General features: G+C 37.7%; 1 protein-coding gene across 1 annotated transcript; it reads right to left on the bottom strand.

Annotated features, from left to right (window-relative positions):
* Window positions 1-639: 639 nt before the first annotated feature.
* Window positions 640-11,964, bottom strand: LOC142341813 (uncharacterized). The gene is made up of 3 exons (XM_075393056.1): window positions 9,233-11,964; window positions 8,781-8,914; window positions 640-2,281 (listed from the first exon to the last, which is right to left on the bottom strand). The coding sequence occupies exons 1-3, from the start codon at window positions 11,488-11,490 to the stop codon at window positions 741-743; spliced, it is 3,933 nt and encodes a 1,310-aa protein (XP_075249171.1). The 5' UTR covers window positions 11,491-11,964; the 3' UTR covers window positions 640-740.
* Between the last annotated feature and the right edge of the window lie 2,352 nt (window positions 11,965-14,316).

Genomic DNA, 14,316 nt, shown 5'->3' with positions numbered 1-14,316 from the left:
TCTGGAGGGTGCAAATAATATGCACCCACTAAGTTGAGGGGGTGGGGGGAGGGGCACAAAGATCCCGGAAGCTTATGGTGCGAAACACCTGACTATGGAGGGGCTCTAACCCTCGATCTCTTGGATGCTTTGTTCATATTAACCAGTACGCTACACTAGCTATAGACGGTCAGGTCAGCTCACAATCAGTTTCTGAATGCCGCCAACTCAAATCACTAAAAAAATCGAAAAGTCAAGCGTGGAAGCCACTCGAGAAATGGAATCGAAAGAAAACTGTCACGCAAAATTTTATAATAAAAAAGACAAACGATTACAATAGTTGTTTCGATTTCAATTAAATACTTAAAATGTAACTGGTCACTTTTTTAAAATGAAAAGGTAGAAAATCAAAAACTTACAGAAGCTTGGTTTCACAATCTTACTAAAATTGAAATATATCATTCAGACCTTGAAACTTAAATGTAGCAGTTATTGATAAAATTCCTCCACTTGATAAGAAGTCTAAGTTCAAGTACATACCTGATGGTATAATTCCTGGATGAACAGTTACTTTTTTACACTTCGGTGAACTTTTTTTGCTTGTGACAAGTTGAAACTCATTCTCTCTATAGCTCAAACATCATGGTCCTGACAAAACTATTGTATGAAAAGATTAAAATTCATAAATCTCGATAGATATACTGGGTCAATAATTAGCTTAAATTAAATTGAACAGTAGTACCAAAGCACTGATATAACTTCTACACGGCAGTCTCAAACTTCCCAGACTCAGTAGTATAAGTGGATCTGGGAACACTAGTCAAGTTAGACAAATCAAACAAGTCACTCAAATTCAAATCAGTTGAATTCTGAGACGAACTCTGAATCAACATGTCCGAGATTCTCTTCTGACACAAATCAGAGGCGTCTCTGCACAGTTTACTCACTAACACGAAGTTCAAGAAACCGTGAGGCAAACTTTCCAAAACGTCAAAAGTTACATGTTTGTTGAGCTTTTTCAAACGCTTTGCAAATACAACGCTTTCGTCTAACAAAGGATCCATGGCGCCGCACAATATGCTCACAGGTGGAAGTTCCTTCAGCTCCTCGTCTGTTGCAATCAAAGGACAATGCAATGGGTTCTTAATATGCGGACTGGATATTGTGTTCAGGATCGCTTCCTTTTTCTTTGCCCTTAACTGTTTCAGTTCCTCCTCAAACAAAAGAAACTGTTGGTTCTTTACATCACTAGAAGCTGCTGAAGTTGGGGACTGAACCGGAGTTGCTTGCGGCTGCTTTTGAATAGGCTTTGATGACTTTGTTTGCGGCGGTTCTTGGGGCGAGTTGTCGATACTTACTGCACTAGCGGGAGAAAGGAAAATTTGGCCAAATTTCCCCCAAGTATAACTGCTGGATGATTTAGCACCATGTTTATTAGCCGCCGTTGAATTTGCAGAGTCATCTTTGCTATTCACTCTTTCGTACTCTTCGTCTGTCGTTAATGTTTGATGACTTTCCAAAGATGGCAAACTTGATGACTTGGTTAAGCTTCTCAGCGATTTACTGATTTCAGAATCTTTGCAAATTGCAATCTGATTCTCAGCTTGTAGCTGCTTGCTTGTTGAGTTATCAACAGTGTCATAGGTCAGTGAACTTTTAGCTCTTCCATGATGGAATCGGCTCATCATTTTCAGAGACGACCCCAGTTGCTTCCGAGCCGCATTCGCCCGACCTGTGAATCCCAAGGAGCCAGATGATGACCCATCTGACGAGCCTTTCCTCGGATTGGAACTTTTCGAAGATTTAGTAGCACCACCTTTCTGATGAGATTGAGATTCTATTGGTTCATTTGGAACTTGAAGAAACTCGGCTGGCCTTTCGTCTCCTTTCAACATTACAAATCCTCCAGAGTCCGTCAAACAGTCGCCAATATTGGGGCTGACTGGAGTTGATATTTTGCTCTCAACAGGACTTGCACTATCGGATGTTGTACCACTTATATTTAGTCCAGCATCATTTCCACGCTCACCAGAGTGAGCGTGCAATGATGATGGTACCAAGAGGTGTCTCGGAATCTGGTCATGTTGACATTCACTTGTTTCTGCATCATCGCAATCGTTGTCATCACTAGTGATGATCTTCACAGCTTCTGCAGCCTCATAAATTTGAGAAGATTCGCTGTTGCAGCGTGAAATAGATACCCAGTCACTGTTTTCCACCATCTCCAACTTGTACTGTTTGATCAATTCTTCTCCCACTAATTGATCTGCAACAGCTTCTTCTTCGTCTTCTTTTGGTCGTGCTAAAAGGAAATAATTGTCATTCCAAAAAAAAAATTAGTGCCGAGTGACCATCATTGAATACCCATGGATGAACTTTAAGATAAAGAAAGATAAAATTAAAGGCAAGGCAAATGGCGAGAAAGACGTCATTTCGACAAATGCTAGAAGGTAAGAAAAAAAGACATTAGGTACATAAATTCTGCTAAGAAGTAGAAGCCATGGAACAAAATCGCTCTTTGACTTCACGGCCCGTGAACGAAAAAAGATCGAGGAGTACGACATTAAAATCGCACTTCTGAAGACTCCAGAACTGACTTAAATAAACTACAACTTATTCCCCCGTCAACTACTTACTGCACGTTCAAAACTATTGCTAACTATAAACATAGCTGGCGGATTGCCAGAAAATAGCCGCAATAGCTTCATAGATCTGTAGTCTCAAAAAGGTAAAAAAAAACAGACCAAAAAAATAGTCTTCTCATAGAAGGCTGATATGTTATATTTTGATTAAAAATCTGTATAAGTTATTGCTGCCTCTATTAGCTGATCTCAAATAACCTTCATTTAGAGTGACACACACCCATTTGACCTTATCTCTTTGAATTAAAGTAAATAAAAGTCAATTTCAAAGTGAGGAAGTCATTTTTGAGTGTGAGGTAAGTCAAGTGTGACCAAAAATTTAATCACGCGAAAGAACAAAAAAACTCGCTCCACTAAGACCGGAAAACGACGTCACACACGCACTTCAGTTGAAATTGCATGAATGAATGAACAAAAAGCAGATTTGAAGTGGTTGTGACGTCATTTGGTCGTAACAAAAATCGCAACGACGAAATAAAAAAACATAGCAGGACAAGTCCTGACGTACAATTCAAAGAATTTTCATTGACTAAACAGAAAAACTAGACCTAGAATGGACTATGAGTGAATTGAGAAAACCATTTTAAAAAAAATCAGATCAAAAAAATAAGAAAAAAACAGAAAATCAATGTCAAAACGCCGCATGTAAACAAAAAAACCACTAACGAGAAATGAAAATTTAATTCAAACAAAAAACTAGGCCTAGAATGAGCTGTGAATGGATTGGGAAAACCATTTAGAAAAAAATACGATCAAAAAAATCGAAAAAACAGAAAAAAAATCAGAGTGAAATTGCCGCATGTGAACAAAAAACCACAACCGAAAAACCGAATTTTTGTTCAAACACCATTTTCGCACTCTACTTTCAAATTAGAGCGACAAAAAATTCACGCCGCAAACCACTCGCTTTTTCGCTCCATTTCCTGTTTCGGCGTGACCAAAATCACTACTCCAAATTGACTTCAAAAATCGTGAAAATGTGTGATCAGATCTTAAAAAAAAACAGCGCCCCAATACAATTCAAATTCTTTGAATTGTAAAAAACTAAGAGAAGGCCAATAATAGCCCCAGCTATCGCTGTGCGGCTATTAAAAATAACAAAAGTGAATATATGAGAACAAACAACCTCCTAACGTCAGGAGAATTGTTCCTGGACAACTAATGGGAGCTCGAATCTGTTACAGACAGATTGTTTCAGCAGGGGGGGGGGGGGGGGGGGGTGGGAGTAAATAAATACAAAGGGGGGTTCAAAGGACGTCATTATAGGTTATTATATAGCACTATAAACACTCAAGTGAAAAAATACCAATTTTGGCGGTCTTTTCATTTGACTTTTAGTAGAAAACTGCCGCCAATTTAGTTCAGCTGGTGACAGTTGTGAACGAGAGAAATTCAAAACAAAGCCGGCAGATTGCCGGAAAATAGCTGCCGTTGATGCAAATCAGGATGAAACAGAAAAAAAAGAAATTGACCAAATTTTTTTGTTTTTTTTTTCAGGGTCAAAAAAAGTTCTGAATTGGCGCTCAGTTTCAGTTAGACTCTAAATCTATACTTAATTCAGCTTCTAAACTGAACTCTTATAAGCTTAATACCAATGTCAGCTAGCAAACACTCTTAATGAACATTGATAACCTAATTCTCAATGACTTAATGACCGGGCTTTATCGGTTTATCCCCTCTCTTTTGATTTTGCTCTTTTGACTGACAGTATTTATTCACCACATTGCGTAATTAAATGCATGAAAGAATTTAAAAACCATTCAGTTGAAACAGTGAGTGAAGAACGTCAGAAGTCAAAAGTAAAAATCGCGACTTATGTAAAGCGAAAAACGGTGATCAAAAGGTAAAGTGAATGTAAAAAACATAGCGGGACAAGTCCTGACGTACAATTCGAAGAATTTTCATTGACTAAACAAAAAACTATACCTAGAACGGCTTATAAGTGAATTGGGAAAAACCATTTAAAAAAATAAAATTAATGTCAAAATGCCGCATGCGAACAAAAAAGCGAGAAAAGAAATTTTGGTTCAAACAAGAAATTAGGCCTAAATAAACTATGAATGGATTGGGAAAACAATTTAGAAGAAAATCTCATCAAAAAAGAAAAACAAAAAAATCAGAGTAAAATTGCCGCATGTGAACAAATAAGCTCAAAAAAACAAAAATCAATGTCAAAACACCTCATGCGAACAAAAAAACACTAGCGAGAAAACCTGTTAATTTTTTCAGTCAAGTCCAGACATTTCACTCTGTACTCCAACCCATAGAAGTGTAAAATCGAAAGAAAGTTTAGACTAAAAGTGCAAAACGGCCAGAGTGTTGAATAAACAGCACGCACAATTTTACAGACATTACTTCAAACTTCGTTCGAGAGCATTTAGTCTAACCAACAAAACTACTTTTAAATCCATTCAGTTGAAACAATAAGTGAAGTAAGTCAGAAATCAAACGTGAAAATTGTGACTTATGTAAAACGAAAAACGTGATCAAAAGGTAGAGTGAATTTAAAAACATAGCGGGACAAGTTCTGACGTACAATTCAGAGAATTTTCATTGACTAAACAAAAAAAATAGACCTAGAACGGCTTATAAGTGAATTGGGAAAAACCATTTAAAATAAAATTAATGTCAAAATGCCGCAAGCGAACAAAAAAGCGAGAAAAGAAATTTTGGTTCAAACAAAAAATTAGGCCTAAATAAACTATGAATGGATTGGGAAAAAAATTTAGAAGAAAATCTCGTCCAAAAATAGAAAACAGAAAAAAATCAAAGTAAAATTGCCGCGTGTGAACAAATAAGCTCAAAAAAAAAATCAATGTCAAAATACCTCATGCGAACAAAAAAACACTAGCGAGAAAACCTGTTAATTTTTTCAGTCAAGTCCAGACATTTCACTCTCTACTCCAACCCATAGAGGTGTGAAATCGAAAGAAAGTTTAGACTAAAAGTGCAAAAACGGCCAGCATGTTGAATAAACAGCACACACAATTTTACAGACATTACTTCAAACTTCGTTCGAGAGCATTTAGTCTAACCAACCAAACTACTTTTAAATCCATTCAGTTGAAATAATAAGTGAAGTAAGTCAGAAGTCAAACGTGAAAATCGTGACTTATGTAAAACGAAAAACGTGATCAAAAGGTAGAGTGAACTTAAAAAACATAGCGGGACAAGTCCTGACGTACAATTCAGAGAATTTTCATTGACTAAACAAAAAAAACTAGACCTAGAACGGCTTATAAGTGAATTGGGAAAACCAATTTAAAAAAGTAAAATTATTGTTAACATGCCGCATGCGGACAAAAAAGCGAGAAAAGAAAATTTGGTTCAAACAAAAAATTAGGCCTGGAATAAACTATGAATGGAATGGGAAAGCAATTTAGAAAAAAAACCTTATCCAAAAATTCGAAAAAACAGAAAAAAAAATCAAAATAAAATTGCCGCATGTGAACAAATAAGCTCAAAAAAACAAAAATCAATGTCAAAATACCTCATGCGAGCAAAAAAAACACTAGCGAGAAAACCTGTTAATTTTTTCAGTCAAGTCCAGACATTTCACTCTCTTCTCCAACCCGTAGAGGTGTAACATCGAAAGAAAGTTTAGACTTAAAGTGCAAAAACGGCGAGCGTGTTGAATAAACAACACGCACAATTTTACAGACATTACTTCAAACTTCCTTCGAGAGCATTTATTCTAACCAACCAAACTACTTTTAAATCCATTCAGTTGAAATAATAAGTGAAGTAAGTCAGAAGTCAAACGTGAAAATCGTGACTTATGTAAAACGAAAAACGTGATCAAAAGGTAGAGTGAACTTAAAAAACATAGCGGGACAAGTCCTGACGTATAACTCAGAGAATTTTCATTGACTAAACAAAAAAAACTAGACCTAGAACGGCTTATAAGCGAATTGGGAAAACCATTTTAAAAAAGTAAAATTATTGTTAAAATGCCCCATGCGGACAAAAAAGCGAGAAAAGAAAATTTGGTTCAAACAAAAAATTAGGCCTGGAATAAACTATGAATGGAATGAAAAAACAATTTAGAAAAATCTCATCCAAAAATTCGAAAAAACAGAAAAAAAATCAAAGTAAAATTGCCGCATGTGAACAAATAAGCTCAAAAAAAACAAAAATCAATGTCAAAATACCTCATGCGAGCAAAAAAAACACTAGCGAGAAAACCTGTCAATTTTTTCAGTCAAGTCCAGACATTTCACACTCTACTCCAACCCATAGAGGTGTAACATCGAAAGAAAGTTTAGATTAAAAGTGCAAAAACGGCGAGCGTGTTGAATAAACAGCACGCACAATTTTACAGACATTACTTCAAACTTCGTTCGAGAGCATTTATTCTAACCAACAAAAATACTTTTAAATCCATTCAGTTGAAATAATAAGTGAAGTAAGTCAAAGTCAAATGTGAAAATCGTGACTTATTTAAAACGAAAAACGTGATCAAAAGGTAGAGTGAATTTAAAAAACATAGCGGGACAAGTCCTGACGTACAATTCACAGAATTTTCATTGACTAAACAAAAAAAAACTAGACCTAGAACGGCTTATAAGTGAATTGGGAAAACCATTTTGAAAAAGTAAAATTATTGTTAAAATGCCGTATGCGGACAAAAACACGAGAAAAAAATTTTGGTTCAAACAAAAAATTAGGCCTAAATAAACTATGAATGGATTGGAAAAACAATTTAGAAGAAAATCTCATCCAAAAAATAGAAAAAACAGAAAAAAAATCAAAGTAAAATTGCCGCATGTGAACAAATAAGCTCAAAAAAACAAAAATCAATGTCAAAATACCTCAAGCGTACAAAAAACACTAGCGAGAAAACTATGAATTTTTTCAGTCACGTCCAGACATTTCACTCTCTACTCCAACCCATAGAGGTGTAAAATCGAAAGAAAGTTTAAACTAAAAGAGAAAAAACGGCCATTGTGTTGAATAAACAGCACACACAATTTTAAAGTTATTACTTCGATCTTCCTTCAAGAGCACTTAATCTAACCAACAAAACTACTTTAAACACTGCCAGTTAACAAACTTTTTTCGCTTAGCGCAAATTTCGCATCCACTCGTCTTGCTCTCTCAGAAAACGTACAAACAACCACATATCCTCTCACTCACTTACTCGCTGACGCACTCACGCTCTCTCTCTCTCTCTCTCTCTCTCTCTCTCTCTCTCTCTTTTCTCTCTCTCTCTCTCTCTGTCACGCGCTCGCGCGCGCACACACACACACACACACACACGCACACACCCACACACACATACACACACACACGCACGCACGCACGCACGCACACACACACACACACACACACACACACACACACACACACACACACACACACACACGCACACGCACACAAACACTCTTTCCCTCTCCCCCTCTCTCTCTCTTCCAATTTCGCTCGCTCGCTCGCTCTCTCTCTCTCTCTCTCTCTCTCGATTTCTCTCTCTCTCTCCCCTTCTCGCTTTCACTCTCACTCTCCCTCTCTCGCGATTTTTTCTCTCTCTCTCGCTCGCTCTCGTTCTAGTTCTCTCTGTCGCTCGCTCGCTCGCTCCCTCGCTCTCTCTCTCTCTCTCTCTTTCTCTCTCTCTCTCGCACACACACCAAGCCACACATCACCATCAGCAAGATGACCAAGGTACTTGCTTTCAAGTGCGGCATTGAATTTTACATTGTTTCATTCACACTTGATGAATTAAAAAACCGACCAGCACCGTAACTACTATTCGAGTCGGAAAAAGAACCAAGAACTAGACAAATAGAAAATTTTCTATAGCTGCAAAAGTTTGAGAAATTGAACTAAATTTCTCACATGATTTGCTCAAACAAGTGATGAGCAAACACTTCTCAATTTGAGATCCTGGCTATCTATTCCATGGACAAACTCTTTTTTCAATTTTTTTTAAAAACCTGTGATGGAAGATTCGCACCTAATTGCTTGAGTAGTAAACCTGAAAACAGCTCATCTATTAAGATTGACCAGAACATAGCATTTTTTGAAGATTTGGCCTTAAAAACTGAAAATTTTGTCGAACGCTTTTAAGAATGAGGTAGCTCAAATGCTGTCAAATATTGATCGAAGTTTTGATCATTATAAAACTTTCTTTTTGATTATTATAAAACATCTTTGACGGCATACCTGCAACACGACGCCTGTTGCGATGAGCTTCAGAGTTAGGCTTCCTAACCAGACGGTAGAGCCAGGATCCACATGCCAAAGTGGGCAGCATGGCCAGACCAGATCCAGCACCACTCGCTGTAGGCTCTGACAACCTGCAAACGCAGTCATTGACTTTCCAAAAAATTTCATCCTCCGAAGTTTAAACAAAATATAAGCCGCTATTAGGGTCTTGTTTTCGTCGTGGAACGTAATATTATCGTCACTGGGCAAAATCATAGTACTTTTGATTCCATAAACTCAACTTATAATCCTTCATTCTAAACCTGCTGGTCCCTCTCGTTCGCGGGGGATTTTCGAAAATAAAACCGCAAAACGAAAACAACGAGGCTTATAAAACCCAAGACTCCGTTTGCGTTCCATCAGTTATCCATAAAATAGCTTGTTTTTACCCCCACTTCCAAGCCACATACCTGTATTCCCATTCACCCTGGTAGTGTTCCAAAACTCTGCTGAGTTTAAACGGCGGCAATGGATCACTCTCTCCCAGATAGGCAAGCAAACACTGGTCCAAAATACCCACAGCCAATAAACAATCCATAACACTCAAAATTCTGGACGGAGATAAAGCGTATTGAGGGAAAACAGCCGGATAAATAGCAACGACCCCGTCTGGTTTTCTGATATAAGTCTGGATGCACCGTAGAGCAATGGCAAGAACCAAATTACCACCAGCCGAGTCACCGACTAAGCAAATTTTAGCACTCTTTTTGCAACCTAACTTCTCTAAATTGTTCAGAACCCAACAGTAGCAATAGAAACATTCGTCTACTGCGGTGGGGAATGGGTGCTCAGGAGCCAGTGAATAATCAATCGCCACAATAGGAACGTTAAGGAATTTAGCCCAGGATCGCAGGTAGATTTCATGGCTTCTGGATGATTGCGACACAAATCCACCACCATGACAATGGATCACAATAGCGTCACTAGGGGGAGCAATGTTAGGATTCTTCTTCTTCAAGTGTTTGGTCGCACTCGATAGACCAGAGGTAGCTTGATTGGTCACTGACGTTGAAATTGCACCCAAAGGATTAGCTAAAGTTGCTGCTGAGGGAATCGGGTAGCCTTGAAGGATACCCTGAGAAGCTACTGCACTTTGGGAGGTACCACTTTGAACGACACTGGTATCGTTCGAGATCATGCCTTCACGAGATAGATATGAAATAAGTCGCATAAAGAATGGTGGAGAGTTTTCTGCCTTGGAATCTGAAGTATGAGGATAGGGAACCTCGACGGGTTCGTAAAGTTTCCCGCTGGTAATAGCAGGTGGAATGACGAATAATGTAGTCCTTTCAAGTTCGATGACTTTGTTAACTTCTACGGAATTGCAAACTAAGCTAGGTACATGTTGAATCATGTTCAGTTCTGTCAAACTCCAGAACGACTTGCCGAAACTCATATCGCACAGACGTGACAATGTCTCCATAGAGTAGCCTCGCAACTTGTTATTCAAATAGAACTTTCCTCCAGAAAGAAAAGCTGTCGCTTTGCGTGCGAACCCATTCGACTCGTACAACTCTGCATAGGACAATTCTGATACGACTATCGCCAGCAGCGGGTTCACTAAACTAGGGTCATATTGGAATCCTATGGTTCGCCCATAAAACGGAGCTCGTGGCAGTTCTTCAAACCCATCGTACAATTTTTCAATCAACTCCTGTGGATGGTTTTCAAGCGATATGATCAAGTTATTACTTTCCAGGAAAAGCTTCTCGTTTGACACAACGAACTCCAACGCCTTATCCAAAGCACTCAAACATTGGGCGTAAGCCTGCAGATCTCTCAGAGGATTCTTAGTTTTCAATAACGTGCTCTGGTAATGATAACTAGTAACATAATTCACTAATTCGTGAAGTCTGGTCAGACAAAGTTTGCACACTCGACATAGCGACCAGAATCCATTAGCCCGGCATGTCTCGTCAAAGTCAAACTTAGGCGCCAAATTCTCTTCCACAGTAACCAACTTGGCCACCATACTTTGTGCAGCATCTCTGATGATTTCAAAATTGTCACTGATATTTGCAACATAGTCTGCGTTCAAATCTTCTCTATTAAGCACAATAGTCAACTGCTCACCCACTAAATCTGCGAGCTCTTTGCAAATAATTGAAGTCTTCAATCGATCCATTCGTTCACGTAATTGGTTCCTTTTTATTCGTCTCTGTCGTTTAGGAATATAAATAGGAGATTCAGCATAACAAAATAATTCACTGTTAAAAGTCTCACTGGGCTCGTAAGTATGAAAAGTATTCGACTTTTTCAACCGCTTCGACTTGCGTTTGACCCAATTGTTATTTCTTATTTGATAAACTGGCCAATGTTTCACCAAAGGTAACTTATTTGAATTGAATTCTTCTAAATGTTCGGAGTCAGGCTTCCATCTAATTTCATCAACGTCATTAGAATGTGATGTGGGTGGTGGAAGCGATGATGCAACCTCATGACGTAACTGGTGAATAAAATTACTCCGGTTACGTAATAGGTCGTTCTGCTTGGATATACATTGGTCTGATTGGTCAAAAGTTGTGTCAAAAAGTACGCCTCTCTCCCAAGGTGGAAACGAGAAGGAGCTGAAATACCTTAACTTTCGCTGCGGCGCTTTCTTCTTGGACTTTTTCTCACTACGACGACACAAGAAAACAGAAGTCTGAAAATCAATAGAAAATGCCATTTATAACCAAATCAACAACCAGTACAACCAATAAAACGGTGAATAGGGGACAAAGAACAGCCACAACCAACATTAATTAGAGCATTTTTGAAGGTGTCGTGCCGTCCCTGTTAAAGGAACATTTCGCTTTTAGATCTTGCAAGTTAAATTTATTCAGCCGACTTTAAACGTGTAGAGCAGCATAGAACAAGGTTAATGATTGAGAAATGATGCGATTTGTACTTCTAAGTAGTCCGAAAGTGAAGCTCAACCAAATACAAAAATAAGTGTCACCTCTATAATAGGGATAGATTACACCCAATCAAGATGCATAATCCCATTGATAAATATTTGGTTAGCTTTAATTGAAACAGAGACAATGGGCATCACAACTCAGTTAGCTCTGTCATTATCTTACTATCGCTGTCATTCTGTTTGATATCTGACACAGCAATCACACAAAGTAGTGACAAAGTCAGTGTATTTTTTGAAGAATAATAGAACAATTTGAATATAGACAAAGCTACAAAGCTATCTTAACAGAACAACTCTTTAAACGAATATTTAATAACTAAATAGATAAAACTATTTGCCCACGACTTTCTTTCTTCCTCCACTAAAACGGTCTATATAGACATAGACAGCTATTCTCCTGATTTATATCAAAATTATCATCAAAAGCAAATTCTCGATGTTTTGCAAATAGTTTCACCGCTAACTTGGTTACCGATAAAGATGACACGGAAGTTAAGCATAATGCATTGACTGATGTTTATCTTTAAAGCTCGTATTTAATAATGTAGCTACCAGATTACCAAACAATAGCGGGAAATATACGTTTCGAACAGTAAGGAAAACCGATATCGAAGAAAAATACAAGAATTTATGTGCCCTAGAAGCGTGAAAATGACCAAAGAAACATAAACCGACTAACGTCGGACAAATTGCTCTCGAACGACAGGCGGGGAAATTTAATTCAAAGGGGGCCTGTAACCTAGATAATTTTTATGTGTCCACAAAATTATGTGTCCAAGGAGGGTTTCCAACCACAGACCTCCGCCGTAATAGGCTGCATCATTTACCAATCGGCTATCAGGCCCTTGAGATCTTACAATAGCTATTGATTTATCAACAGATTTATTTCTGAATCAGAACAGTTTCGGTCACTAAAAAATCAAGAAGTCAAGCGTGAAAGAACGTTCTAGAACAAAACGGTCAAGCAAAAATTTGGCATTAAAAGACACGTTTTCAATAGCTGCTTCGAACTCTTTGTTCGAGAGTAAACAAAAATTGATGCAGACAATGAACATTAAAATCTACCGAAGAACAATGTCCGACAGAGCTCTACCATGCAGTTGACTTTTAATCAATGACAACTAACCACATAAAAGAAACTATGATAAACGTTAGAAACTGATAACGAAAATAAAGACAAAGAGCATCAAACTGTTCAAAAACATTTTGATAAACTGGCTCATCGAACATCCAATGCATTAACAACTCATGAAGAAATTAAACTGAGAAATCAGTGTCAAACAAAGAGGGAAAAAGCATCGAAGTCAATTTTAAAAAAATATATACCAAAAAACCAACTACCGTCAGGCAAACTGCTCTCAAAAGACTGACAAGCGGTTCGTTTGGCTTCGTCAGTAGCTTGCTGTTCGGCTCAGGGAGGCTAGTTTTAGCTTTATTTAAGGGGAATAGGCTGAGGATCAGTGGTTGGGGGGGGGGGTGGTGGAGATGAAGGGGGTCAAATTCTTTTACCCACCCATCGCAACATAGATTGATGTTTCTTAAACTGCTTCAGTGAATCTCATACTTAGAGACCTCCGGGCTTTACCTGTTTAGTTTATTTCTTTTTTGAGAACAAAAAATCAAAAAGGTCAGACAGAACTTCGATCAAGCAACAAAACCGCATTAAAAATCGAAGGACTAATATAATCGCTACAAATTTCATTTAAGTGCAATTAAACACTGAATGAGCAATGTAATTTCAAGTTCCAAAAACGCAAAATAAAGGGCCACATGCACGATTGGAAAAAATGCACCTGTAAAAACAATTTTGAATGTTTTCAGCAGTGCATTTTGTCAGCAAGGTGATCTATATGGAGGACATATTAAACACTATAATTATATAAACAAATTAATAGTTGGTGAGAAGCAGCAAGCACATTTGTTCTGAATAAATTGAATACTGCACCCGCGGTGTAGTTTCGAGATCAGAAAAAAATGCCGAAGTAAAGAAACCTAAAATTACCGATACAAATAAATTAGTAGCTCCGACAAAGACTTTATATCAAATTTAGCAACAGATTTATGAGTTAGCAACAGATTTATTTCTGAATCAGAACAGTTTCGGTCACTAAAAAATCAAGAAGTCAAGCGTGAAAGAACGTTCTAGAACAAAACGGTCAAGCAAAAATTTGGCATTAAAAGACACGTTTTCAATAGCTGCTTCGAACTCTTTGTTCGAGAGTAAACAAAAATTGATGCAGACAATGAACATTAAAATCTACCGAAGAACAATGTCCGACAGAGCTCTACCATGCAGTTGACTTTTAATCAATGACAACTAACCACATAAAAGAAACTATGATAAACGTTAGAAACTGATAACGAAAATAAAGACAAAGAGCATCAAACTGTTCAAAAACATTTTGATAAACTGGCTCATCGAACATCCAATGCATTAACAACTCATGAAGAAATTAAACTGAGAAATCAGTGTCAAACAAAGAGGGAAAAAGCATCGAAGTCAATTTTAAAAAAATATATACCAAAAAACCAACTACCGTCAGGCAAACTGCTCTCAAAAGACTGACAAGCGGTTCGTTTGGCTTCGTCAGT

The sequence above is a fragment of the Convolutriloba macropyga genome, chromosome 6, assembly GCF_964194025.1.
Source record: "Convolutriloba macropyga chromosome 6, txConMacr16.3, whole genome shotgun sequence".
Taxonomy (NCBI): domain Eukaryota; kingdom Metazoa; phylum Xenacoelomorpha; order Acoela; family Convolutidae; genus Convolutriloba; species Convolutriloba macropyga.
The sequence above is the reverse complement of the archived record's forward strand: the minus strand, read 5'-3'. Positions and strand labels throughout refer to the sequence as shown.